The sequence below is a fragment of the Oncorhynchus keta genome, chromosome 34, assembly GCF_023373465.1.
Source record: "Oncorhynchus keta strain PuntledgeMale-10-30-2019 chromosome 34, Oket_V2, whole genome shotgun sequence".
Lineage (NCBI taxonomy): Eukaryota > Metazoa > Chordata > Actinopteri > Salmoniformes > Salmonidae > Oncorhynchus > Oncorhynchus keta.
The window spans coordinates 55,663,835-55,689,544 of record NC_068454.1 but is presented as its reverse complement, the minus strand read 5'-3'; the positions used below and the strand labels follow the sequence as shown (position 1 = coordinate 55,689,544).

Genomic DNA, 25,710 nt, shown 5'->3' with positions numbered 1-25,710 from the left:
TCTCCCCATCAAGCTTACTGCTTCCATTAAACACCTAGACGAGCTATAGATCCCCCCCCCCCAGTCACTAATCTGGGCTCATTCTTTGCAGAATGCCCCTTCTCCATCCTCCGTCTGTCTGTCTCCTGTGATTGCTCTCATGTCTCCTCACGTCTCGACGCTCCATACTCCTGTCAGGGGATGTGTGGCAGGATCTTTTGTCAGTTTACCGGCCCGTCGAGTCGTCAGAGTTTTAAACATGTCAACTTACCTGTGAGATGCACTACGGGCTCTATGCTACCCCCTCACACACACACATCACGCTATATTTATATGAAAAGGAAAAGATTATGTTTCCCCAGTAGGGTATAATTATAGAGTGAAGGAGATGTAATGTGTGTGTGGCTATAGCTTGTGTTTATTTATTTTTGTATTGGGTCATATAATGGAGGTATCTTTGACCCATTGTTTCTGTGCAGAGATTTGCCTGGACAGGTGTTTGTGAGCTTTATGAATCTCCAATTTTGTCTGGGCTTGATGTGGCCAACTGGTAATACACTTGTGTTCCCAAGTAACCGGTTCGTACTTAAAAAAAACATTCTCCTCTCAGGCTGCAAAAGCTTTGATTAACTCCTTGACTTTATTTAATGGTGCAAAGGCAGATTTTTTTTTGGGGGGTATGCATACTTTCTTTATGAACCCCCTAACCGAATGTAGCAGGCGTAAAATACAAGGAAACCCTAGTTAGGGTGTAGAAAGGGGAGTTGAAGAAAATGTGAAAGGAGAGAAAAGGGATGTGGAGAGGGGAGACAGGGATGGAGGTTTTAAAAATATATATGTATATATTTCACCTTTATTTAACCAGGTAGGCCAGTTGAGAACAAGTTCTCATTTACAAATGCGACCTGGCCAAGATAAAGCAAAGCAGTGTGACAAAAAGAGTTACACATAAACAAACGTAAAGTCAATAACACAACAGTAAAATCTATGTACAGTGTGTGCAAATGTAGAAGAGTAGGGAGGTAGGTAATAAATAGGCCATATAGGTTGAAATAATTACAATTAACATTAATACTGGAGTGATAGATGTGCAGATGATAATGTTTGCAAGTAGAGATACTGGGGTGCAAAAGAGCAAGAGGTAAGTAATAATATGCAATTTACAGATTGGCTGTGTACAAGCTGCTCTGACAGCTGATGCTTATAGTTAGAGAGAGAGATATAAGACTCCAGCTTCAGTGATTTTTGGATTTTGTTCCATTCATTGGCAGCACAGAACTTGAAGGAAAGGCGGCCAAAGGAAGTGTTGGCTTTGGGGATGACCAGTGAAATATACCTGCTGGAGCTTGTGCAACGGGTGGCTGGTGCTGTGGTGACCAGTGAGCTAAGGCGGGGCTTTACCTAGCAAAGACTTATAGATGACTTGGAGCCAGTGGGTTTGGCGACTAATATGTAGTGAGGGCCAGCCAATGAGAGCATACAGGTCGCAGTGGTGGGTAGTATATGGTGACCATCCATTTGAGTGACAAAACAGATGGCACTGTGATAGACTATATCCACATTGCTGAGTAGAGTGTTGAAGGTTATTTTGGAAATGACATCGCCAAAGTCGAGGATCGGTAGGATAGTCAGTTTTACGAGGGTATGTTTGGCAGCATGAGTGAAGGAGGCTTTGTTCCGAAATAGGAAGCAGATTCTAGATTTAATTTTGGATTGGAGATGCTTAATGTGAGTCTGGAAGGAGAGTTTACAGTCTAACCAGACACCTACAGTGCCTTGCGAAAGTATTCGGCCCCCTTGAACTTTGCGACCTTTTGCCACATTTCAGGCTTCAAACATAAAGATATAAAACTGTATTTTTTTGTGAAGAATCAACAACAAGTGGGACACAATCATGAAGTGAAACGACATTTATTGGATATTTCAAACTTTTTTAACAAATCAAAAACTGAAAAATTGGGCGTGCAAAATTATTCAGCCCCTTTACTTTCAGTGCAGCAAACTCTCTCCAGAAGTTCAGTGAGGATCTCTGAATGATCCAATGTTGACCTAAATGACTAATGATGATAAATACAATCCATCTGTGTGTAATCAAGTCTCCGTATAAATGCACCTGCACTGTGATAGTCTCAGAGGTCCGTTAAAAGCGCAGAGAGCATCATGAAGAACAAGGAACACACCAGGCAGGTCCGAGATACTGTTGTGAAGAAGTTTAAAGCCGGATTTGAATACAAAAAGATTTCCCAAGCTTTAAACATCCCAAGGAGCACTGTGCAAGCGATAATATTGAAATGGAAGGAGTATCAGACCACTGCAAATCTACCAAGACCTGGCCGTCGCTCTAAACTTTCAGCTCATACAAGGAGAAGACTGATCAGAGATGCAGCCAAGAGGCCCATGGTCACTCTGGATGAACTGCAGAGATCTACAGCTGAGGTGGGAGACTCTGTCCATAGGACAACAATCAGTCGTATATTGCATAAATCTGGCCTTTATGGAAGAGTGGCAAGAAGAAAGCCATTTCTTAAAGATATCCATAAAAAGTGTTGTTTAAAGTTTGCCACAAGCCACCTGGGAGACACACCAAACATGTGGAAGAAGGTGCTCTGGTCAGATGAAACCAAAATTGAACTTTTTGGCAACAATGCAAAACGTTATGTTTGGCGTAAAAGCAACACAGCTCATCACCCTGAACACACCATCCCCACTGTCAAACATGGTGGTGGCAGCATCATGATTTGGGCCTGCTTTTCTTCAGCAGGGACAGGGAAGATGGTTAAAATTGATGGGAAGATGGATGGAGCCAAATACAGGACCATTCTGGAAGAAAACCTGATGGAGTCTGCAAAAGACCTGAGACTGGGACGGAGATTTGTCTTCCAACAAGACAATGATCCAAAACATAAAGCAAAATCTACGATGGAATGGTTCAAAAATAAACATATCCAGGTGTTAGAATGGCCAAGTCAAAGTCCAGACCTGAATCCAATCGAGAATCTGTGGAAAGAACTGAAAACTGCTGTTCACAAATGCTCTCCAACCAACCTCACTGAGCTCGAGCTGTTTTGCAAGGAGGAATGGGAAAAAATGTCAGTCTCTCGATGTGCAAAACTGATAGAGACATACCCCAAGCGACTTACAGCTGTAATCGCAGCAAAAGGTGGCGCTACAAAGTATTAACTTAGCCTGTTAATCCTACCCCCTACTTTTTCGAACATTCTGTTAAAAATCGCGCAACATTTCAGCGCCCTGCTACTCATGCCAGGAATATAGTATATGCATATGATTAGTATGTGTGGATAGAAAACACTTAGACGTTTTTAAAACTGGTTAAATCATGGCTGTGACTATAACAGAACGTGCGTTTCATCGAAAAGCGCAGGAAAATCTGATCACTGAAAATTGGAAAATATATCAATGCGCCACTTGCATGTATTGTTGAATGGAAACCACATTACCTAGAGCCAAGATTGCAATTCCTACAGCTTCCACACGATGTCACCAGTCTTGTCAATTGCCTAGGCTTTGTTTCTTGGTCAAACGAACAAGAGACAGCCCATTTCCTCCGGTCTCCGACAGGATGTTTTGGAGTATACATTTCTGAACTTGATTCGAAGATTTGGCGCTATTGAATATACATCGCCCCGTGATCAATTTGATAGATTATTAACGTTTACTAATACCTAAAGTTGCATTACAAAAGTATTTCGAAGTGTTTTGTGAAAGTTTATCGTCGACTTTTTTAATTTAAAAAAATGACGTTGCGTTATAAAACACAGTTTTTTTCCTTGATCACAAAGTCTTCATAGATCGATATCTAGGCTATATATGGACCGATTTAATCGGAAAAAAAAGACCCAATAGTGATGTTTATGGGACATCTAGGAGTGCCAAAAAAGAAGATCGTCAAAGGTAATGAATGTTTTATATTTTATTTCTGCGTTTTGTGTAGCACCGACTATGCTAATTATTTTGTTTACGTCCCCTGCGGGTCTTTTGGGGTGTTGCATGCTATCAGATAATAGCTTCTCATGCTTTCGCCGAAAAGCATTTTAAAAATATGACTTGTTGGCTGGATTCACAACGAGTGTAGCTTTAATTCAGTACCCTGCATGTGTGTTTTAATGAACGTTTGAGTTTTAACGAGTGCTATTAGCATTTAGCGTAGCGCATTTGCATTTCCAGATGTCTAGATGGGACGCATGCGTCCCGGGTCGACCCAAGAGGTTTAAGGGGGCTGAATAATTTTGCACGCCCAATTTTTCCGTTTTTGATTTGTTAAAAAAGTTAGAAATATCCAATAAATGTCGTTCCACTTCATGATTGTGTCCCACTTGTTGTTGATTCTTCACAAAAAAATACAGTTTTATATCTTTATGTTTGAAGCCTGAAATGTGGCAAAAGGTCGCAAAGTTCAAGGGGGCCGAATACTTTCGCAAGGCACTGTAGGTATTTGTAGTTGTCCACATATTCTAAGTCAGAACCGTCCAGAGTAGTGACGCTTGTCGGGCGGGAGGATGCAGACAGCAACCGGTTGAAGAGCATGCACTTAGTTTTACTAGCATTTAAAAATAGTTGGAGGCCACGGAAGGAGTGTTGTATGGCGTGGAAGCTCGTTTGGAGGTTTGTTAGCACAGTGTTAGCACAAAGAAGGACCAGATTTATACAGAATTGTGTCGTCTGCGTAGAGGTGGATCAGAGAATCACTATCAGCAAGAGCGACATCATTGATGTACAGAGAAAAGTTTCGGCCCGAGAATTGAACCATGTGGCACCCCCATAGAGACTGCCAGAGGTCTGGACAACAGGCCCTCCAATTTGACACACTGAGCTCTATCTGAGAAGTAGCCGGTGAGCCAGGCGAGGCAGTCATTTGAGAAGCCAAGGCTGTTGAGTCTTCTGATAAGAATGCGGTGATTGACAGAGTCGAAAGCCTTGGCCAGGTCGATGAAGACGGCTGCACAGTACTGTCTTTTATCAATGGCAGTTATGATATCATTTAGGACCTTGAGTGTGGCTGAGGTGCACTCATGACCAGCTGGGAAACCAGATTGCATAGTGGAGAAGGTACGGTGGGATTCGAAATGGTTGATGATCTGTTTGTTAACTTGGCTTTCGAAGATTTTAGAAAGGAAGGGCAGGATGGATATAGGCCTGTAACAGTTTGGGTCTAGAGTGTCAAAGGGGGATGACCATGGCAGCTTTGCAATCTTTGGGGATCTCATACGCTAGAAGGAGAGGTTGAATAGGCTCGTAATAGGGGTTGCAACAATTGTGGCGTATCATTTTAGAAAGAGAGGGTCCAGATTGTCTAGCCCAGCTGATTTGTAGGGATCCAGATTTTGCAGCTCTTTCAGAACATCAGCTGTCGGGATTTGGGTGAAGGAGAAGTGGGGGAGGCTTGGGAAAGTTGCTGCAGGGGGTGCTGAGATGTTAGGGGTAGGGGTGGCCAGGTGGAAAGCATGGCCAGCCGTAGAAAAATGCTTATTGAAATTCTCGATTATCGTAGATTTATCGGTGGTGGCAGTGTTTCCTATCCTCAGTGCAATGGGCAGCTGGGAGGAGGTGCTCTTATTCTCCATGGACTTTACAGTGTCCCAGAACTTTTTGGAATTAGTGCTACAGGAAGCAAATTTCTGTTTGAAAAAGCTAGCCTTTGCTTTCCTAACTGACTGAGTATATTGGTTCCTGACTTCCCTGAAAAGTTGCATATCGTGGGGGCTATTCGATGCCAATGCAGAACGCCACAGGATGTTTTTGTGCTGATCAAAGGCAGTCAAGTCTGGGGTGAACCAAGGGCTATATCTGTTCTTAGTTCTACATTTTTTGAATGGGGCATGTTTATTTAACCTCTTAAGACTAGGCCTCAATACTGCCCCCTTTGGAGGAAGTGCGTGCCCATAGTAAACTGAAAATATTTTTTCCCAAAATTGCTAATATATGCATATAATAATTATTATTGAATAGAAAACACTCTAAAGTTTCTAAAACCGTTTAAATTATGTGTGTATGTAAAGCAGAACTCTCAGGGCAGCCTTTCTCCCAAACTCTCTCTTGTCAAGAGAAAAGTTGGGTCAACTTTGACGTCATCGCTCCCACCCCTCCCAGGCAGCTACCGATCTGGGAACAGTCGATGCCTGCTTTCAAATGGCGCGTTCATTGTGAGAATCTCGCGAGCCCTCGTCGTTTGGCGGGCGAAAATGTTCGGGTCACTCTCAAATACATGCACTCTATTGCTCGCGGCCGATTTGGGGCACATTCTTTTCCAAGAAACACCAATTGAAGGCGGTTTGTCTGTTCGCGCTGATCATTGTTTTACATGTTAAAAACATCATAAAGCTCGATTCTGCACATAGTTTGACCAGTTTAGTCAACATATAATATGTAATTTTGAAGTTTTGATGCGCAAGAGTGCGGGACCAGAAGTCATTTTGGGTGCATTTCAGCTGAAGCTGTTAGCATATGCTAATACAGAGACACACAACGTGAAACCAAACTATGTATTGGGTAAGTATGACTCCTTCTACATCTTCTGATCGAAGAACATCAAAGGTAAGGGAATATTTATGTGGTTATTTTGGGTTTCTGTGGACTCCAAACGTAGAGGAGACATACTGCTAATATCTGAGCGCCGTCTCATTGTATAGCCAGTGAACGAATTCTGTAAAGTTAAAAATAAATGTAATACAGCGGTTGCATTAAGAAGAAGTGTATCTTTGTAACTATATGTAGAACATGTATATTTAGTCATGTTTATTGCTTGTTATCTGACGTTATCTGTCGGAGCTATCATCATTTCTCCTGACATTTGAGTAGCATTTTTTGAAATGTCGTCATTGTAAACAGAGATTTATGGATATAAATGGCATATTATTGAAAAAAAAAATGTATTGTGTAACATGTACTATTACTGTCATCTGATGAAGATTTTCAAAAGGTTAGTGAATGATTTATTTTTTAATCCTGCTTTTATAATTTTATATTTTCTGGGACAAAATGGCTGCCTCTCGTCTTTTGTTTCGGTGGTGGTCTAATATAAATATGTGCTATGTTTTCACCGTAAAACATTTTAGAAATCTGACTTGCTGGGTAGATGAACAAGGTGTTTATCTTTCATTTGAGCTATTGGACTTGTTAATGTGTGGAGGTTAAATATTTCTAAGAATATTTTTTTGCATTTTGCGTTATGGTAATGAGCTTGAGCCGTAGTCACGATCCCGGATCCGGGATGGGTCGCCGCAAGAAGTTAAGATGACGAGGAAAGCACTTTTGAAGAACAACCAGTCATCCTCTACTGACGGGATGAGGTCAATATCCTTCCAGGATACCCGGGCCAGGTTGGTTAGAAAGGCTTGCTCGCTGAAGTGTTTTAGGGAGCATTTGAAAGTGATGAGCAGTGGTCGTTGGATGCAGGCAATGAGGCAGTGATCGCGGAGATCCTGGTTGAAGACAGCAGAGGTGTATTTAGGGGGCAAGTTGGTCAGGATGATATCTAAGAGGGTGCCCATGGTTACATATTTAGGGTTGTACCTGGTAGGTTCATTGATCATTTGTGTGAGATTGAGGGTATCTTGCTTAGATTGTAGGACAGCCGAAGTATGAAACATGTCCCAGTTTAGGTCACCTAACAGTACGAACTCTGAAGATAGATGGGGGGAGATCAATTCACATATGGTGTCCAAGGCAGAGCTGGGACAGAAGGGGGTCTACAGCAAGCGGAAACGGTGAGAGACTGGTTTCTGGAAAGGCAGATTTTTAAAAGTAGAAGCTCGAATTGTCTGGGCACAGACCTGGATATTATGACATAACTCTGCAGGCTATCTCTGCAGTAGATTGCAACTCCGCCCCCTTTGGCAGTTTTGTCTTGTCGGAAAATGTTATAGGTAGGGATGGAAATTTCAGGATTATTGGTGGCCTTCCTAAGCCAGGATTCAGACACGGCTAGGACATCCAGGTTAGTGGAGTGTGCTAAAGCAGTGAATAAAACAAACTTATAGAGGCTTCTAATGTTGATATGCATGAAACCAAGGCTTTTACGGTTACAGAAGTCAACAAATGAGAGCGCCTGGGGAATGGGAGTGATGCTGGGGGCTTCAGGGCCTGGGTTAACCTCTGGTGATGTAGAGGAACAGAGGAGGAGTAGGATAAGGGTACGGCTAAAGGCTATAAGAACTGGTCGTCTAGTGCGTTCGGAACAGAGTGAAAGGAGCAGATTTCTGTGCACGGAAGAATAGATTCAAGGCATAATGTACAAACAAGAGTATGGTAGGATGTGAGTACAGTGGAGGTAAACCTAGGCATTGAGTGACGATGAGAGAGGTTTTGTCTCTAGAGGCACCATTTAAGCCAGGTGAGGTCACAGCATGAGTGTGTGGTGGAACAAAAGGGCTAGCTAAGGCATGTTGAGCAGGGCTGGAGGCTCTACAGTGAAATAAGACAATAATCACTAACCAAAACAGCAATAGACTATGCATATTGACATTAGGGTGAGGCATGTGTAGCCGAGTGATCATAGAGTAGCTAGATGAGCTGGAGACACGGCGATTCAGACAGCTAGCAGGCCGGGGCTAGCAGATGGGCTTCTGGGGGACGTCGCAACGTCGCCTGTTGAAACCCCCTCGGATGGTTACGTTGGCCGACCAGTCGTGATGGATCAACGGGGCTCTGTGTCATCAGTAAAGAGTCCAGGCCAATTGGCGAAAGTGGTATTGAAGCCCAGGAATTGTCTGATGGATCTCTTCGGCTAGCCGGGAGATGGGCCAAGCTCCAGGCTAACTGGTGCTTGCTTCGGGACAGAGACGTTAGCCAGGAGTAGCCACTCGGATAGCAGCTAGTTAGCTGCGATGAACCGGTGTAAATGTTCAATAGGAATCTGGAGATGTGGTAGAGAAATAGCAGTCCGATATGCCCTGGGTTGATTTCGCTCTGTGCAGACTCGCAGGAATTGACCGGGCTGAGGCTGGCTGATGTCCGAGTTAACGGTGATGACCGCTAGCAGTGGCTAACTGACTACTAGCTAGTAGCTAGTTAGCTGGCTAGCTTCTGATGGGGGTTCCGGTTCTAAAGTATACAAATATCAGATCCCTACCACATTGGGTGAGGTGGGTTGCAGATGGAAATTGAGTCCGTAGATGGAAATTGAGATGAAAATGTATAAAAATACTGTATATACGAAGAAAAAGATATATACACGGAACGGGACAAGACTAAACACAACAGACTTCCCCACTGCTCCGCCATTTTGGAACAGATTAAGAGAAGGTGGAAGGGGGAGATGGAGGGGAGGTAGAGGTCCTCCATCTGTCTGTCTCCCGTTACTGCTGTCACGTCTCGACGCTCCACACTCCTGTCAGGAGATGTGTGGCAGGATCCTCTGTCAGTTTTACCCGCCCGTCAAGCCGTCAGAAGTTAACATGTCAACTCACCTTCCTATTTCCCCCCATCACACTGTGTTTGTATGAAAAAGGAAAGATCATGTTTACCCAAGTAGGGTATAATTATGGAAACCGAGTGAATGAGATATGATGTATAATGTATGTGTGGCTATAGCGTTAGTGTAGTGTATGGTTTATTTTGTATTGGCCATATAGTGGAAGTTTGTTTGACCCGTTGTTTCTGTGCGGAGATATGCTAAAATCAGCAGATTATGGTAAGAAGGAAAAGTAGAGAGAGGGATGCTCGCTCTCTCTCTCTTTCTCTCCCTTGCTCTCACTCTCTCTCACTCCCTCTCGCTCTCTCCTGGCACAGGGGCCTACTGTGAGGTTCTGGCTTCCTGTACAGAGGACCTCACAGTTCACCGGGGTTCATCTGAGTAATGGGGTGTGAAGAGGAGCTGAGGGGGAAAGTAGGGTGTGGCAAGGGGGAGTTGGAGAGAAGGTGGAAGTGGGTAAAAGGAGGTGGAGAGGGGAGGTGGAGAGGTGCAAGAAGGGGATGGTGAGGTGCTAGGGCGAAATGGAGGCGATATGTAGAGGTACCTGCCGCAAATGCTGGAGTCAGTGAGGGATGGCGGGCACTCCAGCTGTGACATTAAAACAGCAGGTGGACGGCGTCGTTAGGACTGGCACACGAGGCAGGATGAGGCCCAGCGGCCCACTGTAGTAGCTCTGTCTCAGGCGGCTTCACCCCGCCGAGAGAACTGATCCGTAGCTCCATATAGCTCCATAAGGAAATACAGACCCCTCTAGAGCTCTCTCTCCTGGGCACACTGCTTAGTTTGGTGAGGGTTGAGCGACTCACACACCTAATGACTCCACGGTCACCGTGGACTCGGGTAACAAAAAAATATATAATCTCTGTTTATATCGTGGTTCACCTTCCTGTACGCACCATTGTCAAGGCCGTCACACAGGTGTGTTTGGTACTTATAATACAATCAAATTACATGATTTCTGTTTCTGACACAGATGGCATCAAAGTGCTATTATTTGTTGGTGAATAGGCCCATATTCATAAAGCAACTGAGTGCTGATCTAGGATCAGTTTGGCCTTTTATATACAGTAATAATGAATGTGTTTATGGATCCCAGATCAGCACTCCTACTATGAGACTCTCTATGAATACAGGCCTAGGTCTAACTCTACTAAGTAAAGCATGCCATGTGTGATGTGATAGACCCTTCTCTCTCTCTCTCTCTCTCTTTTTCTTTCTCCGTATCCCAGAATGCTTTGTATGTTCTGCACAGGATCTAGCCATTTTGCGCCTCACTGATGCCAGAGGCTTCTCCTTAGATCTCCCAACATCCCTAACGGAATTGTAGATTGAGATTCCCGCCCCGAACCATCCAGGAATACTGTTAGGCAAATGAAGTTGTTTGGAACCCATATTGACATGTTATCTCTTCATCTGGTGATGGAGACAGGGGGAGGGAAGAGAAAGAAGTGTAACTTGGGTAATTGAGCCGTGTCAACGCCGCTTATCGGTAAAGCTGCGGCGCGTCACGGAGCTAACGAGGTGTGGCGCGGCGAATTAGTCGATAGCGAGTGGAACGTGAAAACTCCTCAATGTTTTTATTTATTTTATTTTATTATCTCCATTTAAATTAAGAGCCTCCCTCGAGGCTAAAATAAGGCTTTAATAGTTAATCTGGGGAAATATTGATATGGATGAATGGCATGGCGGAATGTCCCCTTTGTTGCAATAATGACGAAGGCAACAGTCGTTTGCGTTAAGGATGCACCCTCAAAGCTGTCGGGGGTAGATCCTAACCTGAGAGGACAGGGGATTTAGAAACCCGTTCCAACAAATGGATTTGCTCTTTTACCACTTAGCCTTGCCCTTCATTTGAACCTGCCATTTGTGTGGCGCGTATATGCAAGCTTGTCTGTGACTCTCTATGCGTGCGTGTGCGCACACGTGTGTGTGTGTGTGTGTGTGTGTGTGTGTGTGTGTGTGTGTGTGTGTGTGTGTGTGTGTGTGCGTGTGCGTGTGCGTTTGTGTCTGTCATCTCACTTTAGCAGGCCATTGCCAGGTTCCTCCATCAGGCCATTGCCAGGTGCCTCCATCAGGCCATTGCCAGGTGCCTCCATCAGGCCATTGCCAGATGCCTCCATCAGGCCATTGCCAGGTGCCTCCATCAGGCCTTGCCAGGTGCCTCCATCAGGCCATTGCCAGGTGCCTCCATCAGGCCTTGCCAGGTGCCTCCATCAGGCCATTGCCAGGTGCCTCCATCAGGCCTTGCCAGGTGCCTCCATCAGGCCATTGCCAGGTACCTCCATCAGGCCTTGCCAGGTGCCTCCATCAGGCCTTGCCAGGTGCCTCCATCAGGCCATTGCCAGGTGCCTCCATCAGGCCATTGCCAGGTGCCTCCATCAGGCCATTGCCAGATGCCTCCATCAGGCCTTGCCAGGTGCCTCCATCAGGCCATTGCCAGGTGCCTCCATCAGGCCATTGCCAGGTGCCTCCATCAGGCCATTGCCAGGTACCTCCATCAGGCCTTGCCAGGTGCCTCCATCAGGCCTTGCCAGGTGCCTCCATCAGGCCATTGCCAGGTGCCTCCATCAGGCCATTGCCAGGTGCCTCCATCAGGCCATTGCCAGGTGCCTCCATCAGGCCTTGCCAGGTGCCTCCATCAGGCCTTGCCAGTCATGCCAGTCACTGTTTGCTGCCATGCTCAGAATAAGCCAGTGGAATAAAACAACACGTTTGATTTGTAACCCTCGCTATCAAAGAATGCTAATTAAAATCATATTTTTGCATATGTCTTCATGTCTTTCATCCGCGTATGCAAATCGCCCCCGTTGCCTTTCAGCACTCTGTAATGAGGTTTATGAAGGACAGCTGTAATCCATAATTAACAGAAATGTTTGCAAGCTCTTCCCCCTCCCCCTCCATGCGGCAGTGACTTAAACAACCTAGAAAAGGCTAGAAAATGCTAACTTAATTAGCGTGTTTGTTTATTTATAGCTAGTTGAAGCAGTCAGTCAGTCAGTGAGTGCTGTGCCACAGCCTCCAGTCACCCAGAGTGTCTCCCTCCCCTGTGTTTGATCTTGTCATTCTCCTTCGGTGGAGAGGAGTTTGGTTTAGTCACTCCCAGGCAACATTCTGGACGGATGGATGGATGGAGAGATGGAGCTAGAGAGGAAAAAAAGAGGAGGGAGAGAATGATGATAACAAAACAAAACAGCGGAGACTGTTTGAATATTTATATGGGATGTTAGTTAGCATGGGCTGCCCTCGGGGTGGGGGGGCAGGGGGGGATGATGATGGATGTGGCTCTGGGGCGATGGTAGGAGAGCAGAAGGACGTGTGTGTGTGTGTGTGTGTGTGTGTGTGTGTGTGTGTGTGTGTGTGTGTGTGTGTGTGTGTGTGTGTGTGTGTGTGTGTGTGTGTGTGTGTGTGTGTGTGTGTGTGTGTGTGTGTGTGTGTGTGTGTGCGCGCGTCCAGTAGTAGGGGGAAGATACCATTGTGATATGAATGAACGGTGAAATGATAAGGCTATACGCTCTTTACTACAAAATTACCAATAAAGAGCGTGGAAGTCAGAGAGGCAGATGGAGAGAGACTTTCTGAGAGAACGAGAAACAAACAAGCCAGAGGGGGGTAAATAGAGGAATGGAGAGAGAGAGTAACCAAAAGAGAGAGAAAGTCCAGGAGTCCACAGTGAAGACCGGTGTCTGCAGTAACACTCCAAACCACGCAGCCGTTGGCTCAATTCTTTCTTTCTTTCATTCTCTCTCTCTCTCTCTCTCTCTCTCTCTCTCTCTCTCTCTCTCTCTCTCTCTCTCTCTCTCTCTCTCTCTCTCTCTCTCTCTCTCTCTCTCTCTCTCTTTGTTTCTTTCTTGTTCCTCAGTCATGTCGTCTTAGATGTGGTCATTGTCTGTCAGCAAGACCACTGTAATAGGATGTGATTACTGGTGAATGGCCAGAGGATGAAATGCTAGGGAATGGAACAAACTCAGGGCTTTGAACATGGTCAGGACATTGTGGCGGAGTCTTGAAATGGCGTCCCAAATATTTCCCTGTGTGTGTGATATTGTGCGTTTCTGTCTGTGTGAGTGTTCGTTCGAGGGTGTATGAGTGCGTGCCAGTGTAGATACACTCTCTACATACTTGTTTTTGATGTTGAACCACTGTAATGACAGGATACCCAAGGCCGTGTTCAGTAGGCACTCAACGGGAAGAAAACGGGGCAAACAGGGAGTTACTACCAGACCAATAAGAAAGCACTTTTTCTTTTTCCGTTGCGAAGCGTTTGAAAACATGGTTTTTACAGTGTGGCCTTGTGAACATGGGTTAAACCCTTTTTATTTAGTTAACCTGCTGCGTCCTAGTGGCTTTGTCCTCACTACAGTTGCAAAGTTTTCGCGAAATCCCAGTTGGACAATTCCCAGAATCAGGAAGGAATAAACAACATATGGAATCCTCCAACCAGGATTTCTGGAAAGGCAGGGAATTTATGGAGTTTTACAACCCTAATCCTGATCCTGATACAACCCTAATCTCTGTCTGCTCCCCGGGTTTAACCCTTTCATTTACTGTGGGAAAGAGGCCCTCTTTGTTAACCCTTTGCCCCCTGTGTTCTCTCTCTGACCAGGTGGGCCTTTGTGATGAAGAAGCACCTTAGCACTCACCTGTTGGGGAAACATGGACTGGGCCAGCCCAAAGAGAGGTAGGACTGACTACTTTTGCCTCGCTTTGTCTCTCTCTGTATTTCTCTCTCGCTCTCCCTCTCTCGCTCTCCCTCCCTTGCTCTCTCTCTGTCCCCTTCGGCCCCTCTCTCTCTCTCTCCAGTATTTCTATCACACCCTCTTTGTCAATCTGTTCCCCCTCCCTCCCTCCCTCTCTCTCCTCTCCTCCCTCTCTCTTCTCTCCCTCTCTATGTCTCGCCGTGATGTTGCGTGTAAAACTTTCCCGGTGTGCCCCTGTCTGTCAGCGACACGGTCTTCGTTGTGTGTGTGTGTGTGATGAAGACGAAGTTGCAAAGTCCCCGTGGCATGCGAGGAATGAGACGTTAAACACCCCTCAACCTGTCAAACAGACCCGCTAAGAGAAACCAGACGTCTTCTTTAAAAAATATATTTAAAAAAAATTGGGCGACATCTTAAAAACCGCCTTTCAAATTGATACTTTTGACAATATGTCGTATTAGATATGACAAGTGGCTTGAGATATTAGCAAAGTAGGCGCACCATATGCTGCCCTGTAAATACACACTCGTTATTGACTGGATTTAGACTGGCAGCTGCTCGTTGGGAGAGAGAGTCTCACATCCCTCAACTATATCACTTGTCTGCTTCATTCTTCGAAAACAGCACGTGACCAACTAAGGCGAAACTAAACTGTCCAGGGCAGAAATGTTTGTACCACATAGATGTTATATCAAGATGAATTGCCACATATATATTTGTCCATTTGGCTTGTTTTGTTTTCGTACTTTGAGGATGCTGGTTGGTAATGTGAGTGAAATCACAGTGGGGCGGGTCCGTGTATTGTGTCTGAATGAAAGACCTCTGTGCCCTTGGCTCGGTATTAGAGGGTGACATTACAGCAAAGGTCGGCGAGAGCATGCACGCCCGCAAACGCGCGCGCGAACACACACCAGCGGCAGGCATGAATGGAGTGGCCTTGTGGAGCTTGGAGGTCTGTGTGTTAACTGACAGCATTTACCTCCCAGTGTGTCTCTACCAAAAGCAACTAGAGTCACACTGCTGCCCCGTAAAACATACTGCCGCGCCATACAACACCATTACATCACACGCAAACATACACACACAAACGTTTGCACGTATGTGCACGTGAGCGAGGCAAGTGCATGTATGCATACAGATATCGGCATTGTACCATTATTTTCTCTTGCTTCTCTCTATTAAACACACACACACACACACACAGCGAGAGGCCATGAGGTTTGTTCTATTTAAACCTGTAAAACACGATGTCATCATTTTTCTGACAGTCCTGGAGACAGAATTTATCTCATCATTAATTAACCATCATATTTCCAACACAGCAGTGGTTAATTAGCACAAGGTCATTGGGGAGGGCTTTTTAAGTGGAACAAATTTGGGTGAGTGTAAGTGGAGAGAGAGAGAGAGAGAAAGACATGAAAAGGGGAAAATATGGAGAGCGTATGGTGACAGTGCTGGCCCAATGATTGATAACTGCACCAGTTTGAAAAGCCCAGACTTGGAGACTGGGGGGGTAGCTGGTGACGTGACTAGAGGAGGGGAGAGGGGACTGGAGTGGTAACTGGGGACCAGGAGAGAGGGAGGGAGGGAGGTAGTGGGAGGGACCGGGGGCTGGCGGGAGTGGGGGAGCCAATTGCAAACATATGCTGCCTGGCAGGCAGGGGAGAGATGGATTGCAGCAGGACAGTGTCAGAGAGGCTGTTTCATCACCATCGGCCCTATTCACCTGGTATTTTTAGAACACTGGGGAGATCTGTTAGTCAAAGGAAGAGAAGAGGAGGAGGGGTGGGAGGAGGAGGAGGGGAGAGACCTCACTAGCCATAGTGCCCAGCTCCAGTTCGCATAGTTTGTCTGCGCTCTGGAAAAACAGGTTATTTTTGGGGGGGACTGGGATGGGCAGGGGATCCGGAGGTAAGATGACAATCTCCATCCTCCATCAGAGAGAGAGAGAGACAGAGACAGAGAGACAGACAAACAGAGAGACACAGTGACAGAGAGACAGACAGACAGAGAGACACAGTGACAGAGGTTCTGACCTGTTCTAATATGACACATCTGGGTTCCGGTTTCATTCACCACTATTCTTCACTGTGCAGTTTGGAGGTCTGCAAACTTTTGGCTGTGCATGTGTCTGTTTACGTGTGGATCTACAGTCAGGTCTATAATTATTGGCACCCTTGATAAAGATGAGCAAAATAGACTGTATTAAATGGATCATGCAAATACTGAGCTACGGGTAACTGCCAAAATAATGGGAACACTTGAGTAACAGGGATACAAAGTATATTGAAAGCAGGCACTTTACCAGGTGTGGTTCCTGAGTTAATTAAGCAAATAACATCCCATCATGCTCAGGGTCATGTATAAAAATGCCCAGTTGCCCATTATTTTGGCTACCATGACTACAATAAGAGATCTCAGTAACTTTGAAAGAGCTTAAAGGGTGTGTGTGTGTCTCTCAGTGTCTCTCTGGAGCGGTGCCTGAAACAGTTTTCCACCACCATCAACAAAACACCAAATATGGTGGAAGTTCTGGTGGAAGAACGCTGTTGCATTCCTCCAATAGAGTTTCAGACACTTGTAGAATCTATGCCAAGGTGCCCTGAAGCTGTTCTGGCAGTGCAACCCCAATTAAGACACTTGATATTAGTAGATATCCTTTATATTAGTAGATTTCCTTTATTATGGCAGTTACCTATATATATTGTATACACAACATTTTTAGGGAGAATTCAATTATTTTGTAAATATAGTTTAACAAGTACAACAACAACAACAACAAAAAGCCTAAAAAAGAAAGGGGTCAAAATACCTGACAGACGCGTTTACTCCGCCACCCTCCCCTCGCGAGGAGAATGGCACAGAACCTTTCTCTCTAGAATGTTTTATGAGACTGGAGAACACGTTGGGAGGGATCTTAGACCGTTCCTCCATACAGAATCTTTGCAGATCCTTGATATCCTTCGTCTGCTCTCCTCTCCAATTCAAACTACAAAGTCCAGAGACGTTTTGATTTTGTGGTCAAATGAACCATTTCTTTGTGGATTTGTCCTGCCGATAGTCATACAGTGAGGCTCCAATAGTATTGGGACAGTGACGCATCGTTGTTGTTGTTTTGGCTCTGTACTCCAGCACTTTGGATATGAAATGATCCAATGCCCATGAGGTGAACGTGCAGACTGTCAGCTTTCATTTGAGGGTATTTTCATCCATATCGGGTCCATTTAGAAATTACAGCACTTTTTATACATTGTCCCCCCTCCCACACATTTTAGTGGACCATAAGTCGTATATGTCTCTTAAAGTAGTTAAAAGCACCATTTGGTGTTTGGTGTGCAGATCTGGACTCTATCAATTGCACGCCACTTGTACTTGAGGAAGACCAAGAGGTAGACCACTGCCAGGTAATATATCAATTACATGAGAAGGTTGCAGGTCCCCGAGGAAAGATTTAATACGCTCTGAGCTATTTGTTAATATACTAAACCAATGTTGGGTTTGTGGGGTACTGTGCAATTGTCATTTTATACGTTATGCTAACTTTTGCGTGGCATTTGTGGCTCCCAAACCAATACAAGATGGGTTTCATGTTCATATCATCAAGTGTCTAAAAGAATGTGTGTAGCTCGCTGAAGTGCGAAAAATGCTAATATCAGGAATATTGACTTGCATTGATTTTGGCCCAGAAATGCTACAACATTAGCGTTTGAAGACAGTGGCCAGGGATACAAAACCAAGGCATGGTTTGTTTTCTTACCTTCCCCATAGGCTGCTTACAGGGTAAGGAAACCAATAAGTGATTTTATCATTTGGGTGAACTATCCCTTCAATTTGATGGAATTAGGCCTAAGTCTATGTGCGTGTCAAATCAAATTTCATTGGTCATATACATGTTTAGTAGATGTAGAGAAATGCTGGTGTGTGTGTGTGTGTGTGTGTGTGTGTGTGTGTGTGTGTGTGTGTGTGTGTGTGTGTGTGTGTGTGTGTGTGTGTGTGTGTGTGTGTGTGTGTGTGTGTGTGTGTGTGCGTGTGTGCGTAACGTGTATCTGTGTGTGCGTAACGTGTATCTGTGTGTGTGTAACGTGTATCTCTGTGTGTAATGTGTATCTGTGTGTGTGTAACGTGTATCTGTGTGTGTGTAACGTGTGTATATGTGTGTATCTGTGTGTGTGTAACGTGTATCTGTGGTGTGTTTTAACGTGTATCTGTGTGTGTGTAACGTGTATCTGTGTGTGTGTAACGTGTATCTGTGTGTGTGTAACGTGTATTTGTGTGTGTGTAACGTGTATCTGTGTGTGTGTAACGTGTATCTGTGTGTGTGTAACGTGTATCTGTGTGTGTGTGTAACGTGTATCTGTGTGTGTGTAACGTGTATCTGTGTGTGTGTAACGTGTATCTGTGTGTGTGTGTATCTGTGTGTGTGTAACGTGTATCTGTGTGTGTGTAACGTGTATCTGTGTGTGTGTAACGTGTATCTGTGTGTGTGTAACGTGTATCTGTGTGTGTGTAACGTGTATCTGTGTGTGTGTAACGTCTGTGTGTGTGTAACGTGTATCTGTGTGTGTGTAACGTGTATCTGTGTGTGTGTAACGTGTATCTGTGTGTGTGTGTATCTGTGTGTGTAACGTGTATCTGTGTGTGTGTAACGTGTATCTGTAGTGTGTGTGTAACGTGTATCTGTGTGTGTGTAACGTGTATCTGTGTGTGTGTAACGTGTATCTGTGTGTGTGTAACGTGTATTTGTGTGTGTGATGCTGGTTTGTTGCTGGCTTGAAAGATGTAAATACACCTAAACCAACAATTTAATGAGGCAGACTTCTGCTGTTGTGATTGACGGCTGTGACCTCGCCTTCATTTAACGTCATTTTGGAAAGTGTTCATAGATGGCTGCCCTGTCTCAGGTATCCATGTTTTTTAGGCCTTTGTAATACTACCCCCCCACCCATTTTCACATTAATAATAATAAACACTTTGAACTAATACACTTTTTTCACTCACTAAATGGGCGTGTTGACAACCAAATGTGTCCAATTTATTTCACTGATAAAGTCGGTGAAATGGTTTTCATAAGAACTATCAATGTGGGTCAATAACATTATGAAACGAAAACCATTACTTTTGCTGGGTATGGCCATTCATCTCCACTTACTGTATTTTGCCAATAGGGCCGTCCCTGAATCACATTTAAAAAAATTGTAATCAGATTTGTCATTTAGATACTAATATTAAACTAATCTGCAAATATGTTTAAAAAAATAACACTGACTGATCAAAACTCTTATGGCGTTGTCCTGTCCCTCTGCAGCAGACACTTTTGGGGGCTTTCTTGGCACTCTGGTATGTTGATAGACTTGCGCCCGTGGTTCGTGCTCCATGATAAAATGAGACAGTGGGGTAAGTTAAGCCAAAGGGGGTACGTTGAGCCACCCTTGTTTCTAGGAAACCGTACAAAAAATTCATAATTTCTACCAAATATTTAAGAAGAGGTCATCATTTCATGGAGTCTGTGAAGGAAACAACCACATTGAAAAAGTAGTAATGGAGTTAGGTCCAAAAAAACCAAATGTATTGTGTTAGAGGTTACACGATGCTTGTATCTAAACCAAAGTACATCATTTCAGGATAGTTCCTTACTGTACATCAGTTGGGGGTCTCTAGAAGCTTCAATATGAGGTCCGAAACCTAGCATGAAAGTGCATCCTTGTAGCTGTGTGGGCTAATATAGACAAAATGTTTGCCCTGGAGTAAATTGAGCCAAAGTCCATGGGGTAAATTGAGCCAAAGTCCACGGGGTAAATTGAGCCAAAGTCCACGGGGTAAATTGAGCCAAAGTCCACGGGGTAAATTGAGCCAAAGTCCACGGGGTAAATTGAGCCAAAGTCCACGGGGTAAATTGAGCCAAAGTCCACGGGGTAAATTGAGCCAAAGTCCACGGGGTAAATTGAGCCAAAGTCCACGGGGTAAATTGAGCCAAAGTCCACGGGGTAAATTGAGCCAAAGTCCACGGGGTAAATTGAGCCAAAGTCCACGGGGTAAATTGAGCCAAAGTCCACGGGGTAAATTGAGCTGGCGGTTGAGCCAATGGCAAATGGAAGCGTTTTCTTTCCAGGTGTAATGCAGGGCATTATCGCTGGGATATGAGGTAACAAAGCACAAAGTGGTTTTTTAGGTGTTAAGCCTGTGTTAATAGATGCTTAAAATGAATAAAAGACAAAAGTGATTTTGTTTCATTGTGTTTGGGAAATAACATAGTCATGGTTTTAAATACTGGTGATATTTCATTCAGTACAGAAATTTGTAGGCTGCTTAATTGACCCTTTCCCGTGGCTAAAATTACAACGGGGTAAGTTGTGCCATTAGATTGTTTGGGTCAAGCTTTGTTTCCAAAACTCCTGATTTTATTTCCAGGGCCTCTGGCCCAACAGCCTGAAATATATGTTGATATCTTTCTTAGAAAGAATACTATACTTCCCTTGACGAGGTGATGCTGAATGTAAAAGATGGATCATCTTACCCAACTCTCCCCTACTCAAATCAGCTACACGTGATTAAAATGGGAGTAAAACGGATCAAATCCTAACTATTCAAATCTTTGGGGTCAGCCCTAGTAGCCAAGCCAATATCACATACAATACACACAACGCCAAGGAGAGAGGGAACAAATAATGAATTAGCCTAGCTAACATTAGGTATTAATACTGCATGTTGGTTCAACAAAGACATGTATGTGGTGTCCACAACCACACTCTACTGCAATGCTGTTCAGGTACAAGCAGCGTGTCTGTGCCGGAGGCCGAGGGTGGCAGAGCGGGCATCTGGCTTGGCAGCACCAGGTTCTGGGCTCACAGCCGCTTCCCAGTGTGCCGTACGGTGTGGCCATATTGCCCGGTCGCTGTGGACTGAGACGGGGCAGGCTGGACAGGGGCAGAGGGGGCGGAAGAGTCCTGCAGGGTACCAGCATGGTGGCAATGTGGACCACACAGTCCAAAGCCCTGCCACACTCACAGGGGTCCAATTACACTAGAGCATGGGCATGTGTGTGTGTGTTTACTCTGCAGAACGGTGCTGTAGAGAGAGGACGAGGTTAAGAGAGAAATATTGTGGCCCTTAATGATTTGGAATACATCCATCCTCTTAATAATTAATAATGTATCCATCTCTCCACTATCTCCCCCTCTCCCCCTTACCTGTACCACCTAAGACAAATGGTGTTATGGTTAGGCCTGCATTGCTTACTGTATCAAATCAAATCAAATTTATTTATATAGCCCTTCGTACATCAGCTGATATCTCAAAGTGCTGTACAGAAACCCAGCCTAAAACCCCAAACAGCAAGCAATGCAGGTGTAGAAGCACGTACTGTACACAGACAGTGGCCTGTCATATCAGAACAAGTATGATCACAGCAGGGCCATGTTCATTAGGCACCAAACGGAGGAAAGAAGACTTGTCCAATACAAACGCTAATTTTTAGTTTTTCGTAGTAACACATTTCGACAACGTTTTCCGTTGAGTGCCCTAATGAACACAACCCAATCATATCCTATATTACGGCCATAGAGGCTGAATGCACAATGCAGATATTTGTGCATTTTAAAAGGCTTTGAACGGCAGCAACAGTCACTGCCACTGTGGTAGTCAGTCTCCTGTGGCTGGCGTGTAGTAGAGAGACCTTGGTGGCCCATTGCTCACCTTTGTGTTGCTGTGTGCTTGTTTGAACAGGCGCCAGTGGACACGGCCTCTGTTTACCCTACTCAATATTTCATGAGGGATGAACGGTCGGCGCCGAATGAGGGATTGCGTTAATATTGCCGTTGAAATTATAACGCTAATTAGAAAGAAGTGTGTTAGTCTAAAAGCCAATGCAGTCTATAAAAGTTTGATTACTGTAAAATTAGGTGCATTAACTTTTTTATGGTTTGGGCTGTGCAATCGCTGGAGAATGGTTTTATGCACTTGTCATGGGCATATGGTGCAGGCTGGCGGTGTGTGTGTGTGTGTGTGTGTGTGTGTGTGTGTGTGTGTGTGTGTGTGTGTGTGTGTGTGTGTGTGTGTGTGTGTGTGTGTGTGTGCGCACGCAGTGGTGTAAAGTACTTAAAACCTGTTAAAGATAGGGCTGACTACTGCCCCCTTTGGAGGAATTGCGTGCCCATAGTAAACAGAAAAAATAATCTGTCCAAAATTGCTAATATATGCATATAATAATTATAATTGAATAGAAAACACTAAAGCTTCTAAAACCGTTCAAATGTCTGTATGTAAAGCAGAACTCTCAGGGCAGCCATTCTCCCAAACTCTCTCTTGTCATCATGAAAGTTGGGCCAACTTTGACGTCATCGCCCCCACCCTTCCCAACCAGCTACAGATCTGGGAACAGTTTCTATCCACCCTTCCCAACCAGCTACAGATCTGGGAACAGTTTCTATCTATTCAGCGCGATGTCTGCTTTCAGTGGGGCCTGTCATTGTGAGAATCGTAACGCTCCCTCCACTTTTGGCGGGCTGAAACCTTCAGGTCACGCGAAAATACATGCACTTTGATGCGCGCGTCGGGTCCAGAGCTCTCTTTCTTCCAGGGTTGACCAAACGATGTCTGTTTGTCTGTTCGAGCTAAGGATTGTTTTCCATGTTCAGAACATGCTAAAGCTTGATTCTGCACTTAGTTTGACCAGTTTCGTCGACATATAATATGTAATTTTGAAGTTTTGATGCGCATCCACGAGAATTTTGGCTGCATTTCAGACTGAATTTGTCGTGTTTGATAGCCCAAAGACACAGACTTGAAAACCAAACACAGTTTTTGGTAAGTATGACTACTTCCACGGCTTATGATCGAAGAACATCGAAGGTAAGGGAATATTTATGTGGTTATTTTTGTGTTTCTGTGGAGTCCAACATAGAGGAGACATTATGCTAATGTGTGAGCGCCGTCTCATATTATAGCCTAGTGAACGAATTCTGTAACGTTAAAAATAAATGTAACACAGCGGTTGCATTAAGAAGAAGTGTATCTTTCTATCTATATGTAGAACATGTATATTTAGTCAAAGTTTATGATGTGTATTGCTTGTTATCTGACGTTATCTGCCGGAGCTATCATCATTTCTCCGGACATTTGAGTAGCATGTTTTGAACATTGCGTCATTGTAAACAGAGATTTATGGATGTAAATAGCATATTATTGAAAAAAACATAAATGTACTGTGTAACATGTCCTATTACTGTCATCTGATGAAGATTTTCAAAAGGTTAGTGAATTATTTTTCTTTGAATCCTGCGTTTGTTGATTGCATATTTTGTTCAACTTGGCTATTCAAATTAGCTGTGTCTTTGGTGGTGGTTTGACATAAATATGTGCTATGTTTTCGCCGTAAAACATTTTAGAAATCTGACTTGCTGGCTGGATGAACAAGGTGTTTATCTTTCATTTGAGCTATTGGACTTATTAATGTGTGGAGGTTAAATATTTCTAAGAATATTTTTGCATTCCATGCGCCACCGTTCCAGCTGAACGTGGGAGGGGTCGTTCCCAAAAGGGAACCCTACCCCGTCATCAGGTTAAGTAAAAATACTTTAAAGTACAACTTTTTTTCTTCTTTTTTTTACCCCCTTTTTTCTGACCTGTTAGTCAGGCTGATTGAGGTAGGATGTACATGTAGGTATCGTTAAAGTGACTGTTTACAGTGTGGCAAAAAAGTATTTAGTCAGCCACCAATTGTGCAAGTTCTCCCACTTAAAAAGATGAGAGAGGCCTGTAATTTCCATCATAGGTACACTTCAACCATGACAGACTAAATGAGGAAAACAAATCCAGAAAATCACATTGTAGGATTTTTAATGAATCTATTTGCAAATTATGGTGGAAAATAAGTATTTGGTCACCTTCAAACAAGCAAGATTTCTGGCTCTCACATACCTGTAACTTCTTCTTTAAGAGGCTCCTCTGTCCTCCACTCGTTACCTGTATTAATGACACCTGTTTGAACTTGTTATCAGTATGTCCACAACCTCAAACAGTCACACTCCAAACTCCACTATGGCCAAGACCAAAGATCTGTCAAAGGACACCAGAAACAAAATTGTAGACCTGCACCAGGCTGGGAAGACTGAATCTGCAATAGGTAAGCAGCTTGGTTTGAAGAAATCAACTGTGGGAGCAATTATTAGGAAATGGAAGACATACAAGACCACTGATAATCTCCCTCGATCTGGGGCTCCACGCAAGATCTCACCCCATGGGGTCAAAATGATCACAAGAACTGTGAGCAAAAATCCCAGAACCACACGGGGGGACCTAGTGAATGACCTGCAGAGAGCTGGGACCAAAGTAACAAAGCCTACCATCAGTAACACACTACGCCGCCAGGGACTCAAATCCTGCAGTGCCAGACGTGTCCCCCTGCTTAAGCCAGTACATGTCCAGGCCCATCTGAAGTTTGCTAGAGAGCATTTGGATGATCCAGAAGAAGATTGGGAGAATGTCATATGGTCAGATGAAACCAAAATATAACTTTTTGGTAAAAACTCAACTCGTCGTGTTTGGAGGACAAAGAATGCTGAGTTGCATCCAAAGAACACCATACCTACTGTGAAGCATGGGGGTGGAAACATCATGCTTTGGGGCTGTTTTTCTGCAAAGAGACCAGGACGACTGATCCGTGTAAAGGAAAGAATGAATGGGGCCATGTATCGTGAGATTTTGAGTGAAAACCTCCTTCCATCAGAAAGGGCATTGAAGATGAAACGTGGCTGGGTCTTTCAGCATGAAAATGATCCCAAACACACCGCCCGGGCAACGAAGGAGTGGCTTCGTAAGAAGCATTTCAAGGTCCTGGAGTGGCCTAGCCAGTCTCCAGATCTCAACACCATATAAATTCTTTGGAGGGAGTTGCCCAGCAACAGCCCCAAAACATCACTGCTCTAGAGGAGATCTGCATGGAGGAATGGGCCAAATACCAGCAACAGTGTGTGAAAACCTTGTGAAGACTTACAGAAAACGTTTGACCTCTGTCATTGCCAACAAAGGGTATATAACAAAGTATTGAGATTAACTTTTGTTATTGACCAAATACTTATTTTTCACCATAATTGTTTATTTCCTGAGGGGGAATAGGCTTTGTCGTGCCCTCTTCACGACTGTCTTGGTGGATTTGGACCAATCTAGTTTGATGTTGATGAAGACACCAAGGAATTTGAAGCTCTCACCCTGCTCCACTACAGCCCCTTGTCTCATCGCTACAACTCCCGTACGGCCTCGGGAGAGACGAAGGTCGAGAGCCATGCGTCCTCCGAAACACAACCCAACCAAGCCGCACTGCTTCTTAAAACAGCGCGCATCCAACCCGGAAGCCAGCCGCACCAATGTGTCGGAGGAAACACCGTGCACCTAGCGACCTGGTCAGCGTGCACTGCGCCCGGCCAGCCACAGGAGTCGCTAGTGCGCGATGAGACAAGGATATCCCGACCAGCCAAACCCTCCCAAACCCGGACGACGCTAGGCCAATTGTGCGTCGCCCCATGAACCTCCCGGTCGCGGCCGGCTGCGACAGAGCCTGGGCTCGAACTCAGAGTCTCTGGTGGCACAGCTAGCCTTAGACCACTGCAC

The 25,710-nt window shown here is 44.6% G+C and overlaps 1 protein-coding gene across 2 annotated transcripts in view; it reads left to right on the top strand.

Moving 5' to 3' along the window:
• The window catches only part of LOC118367305 (zinc finger protein 407), a 231,791-nt gene that overhangs the window by 92,929 nt on the left and 113,152 nt on the right, over window positions 1-25,710 (top strand). For both annotated transcript variants that reach the window (XM_052494107.1, XM_052494106.1), the window contains exon 4: window positions 14,013-14,087. In XM_052494107.1, the coding sequence (XP_052350067.1) occupies window positions 14,013-14,087 (75 nt within the window). The remainder of the gene's footprint in view (window positions 1-14,012; window positions 14,088-25,710) is intronic.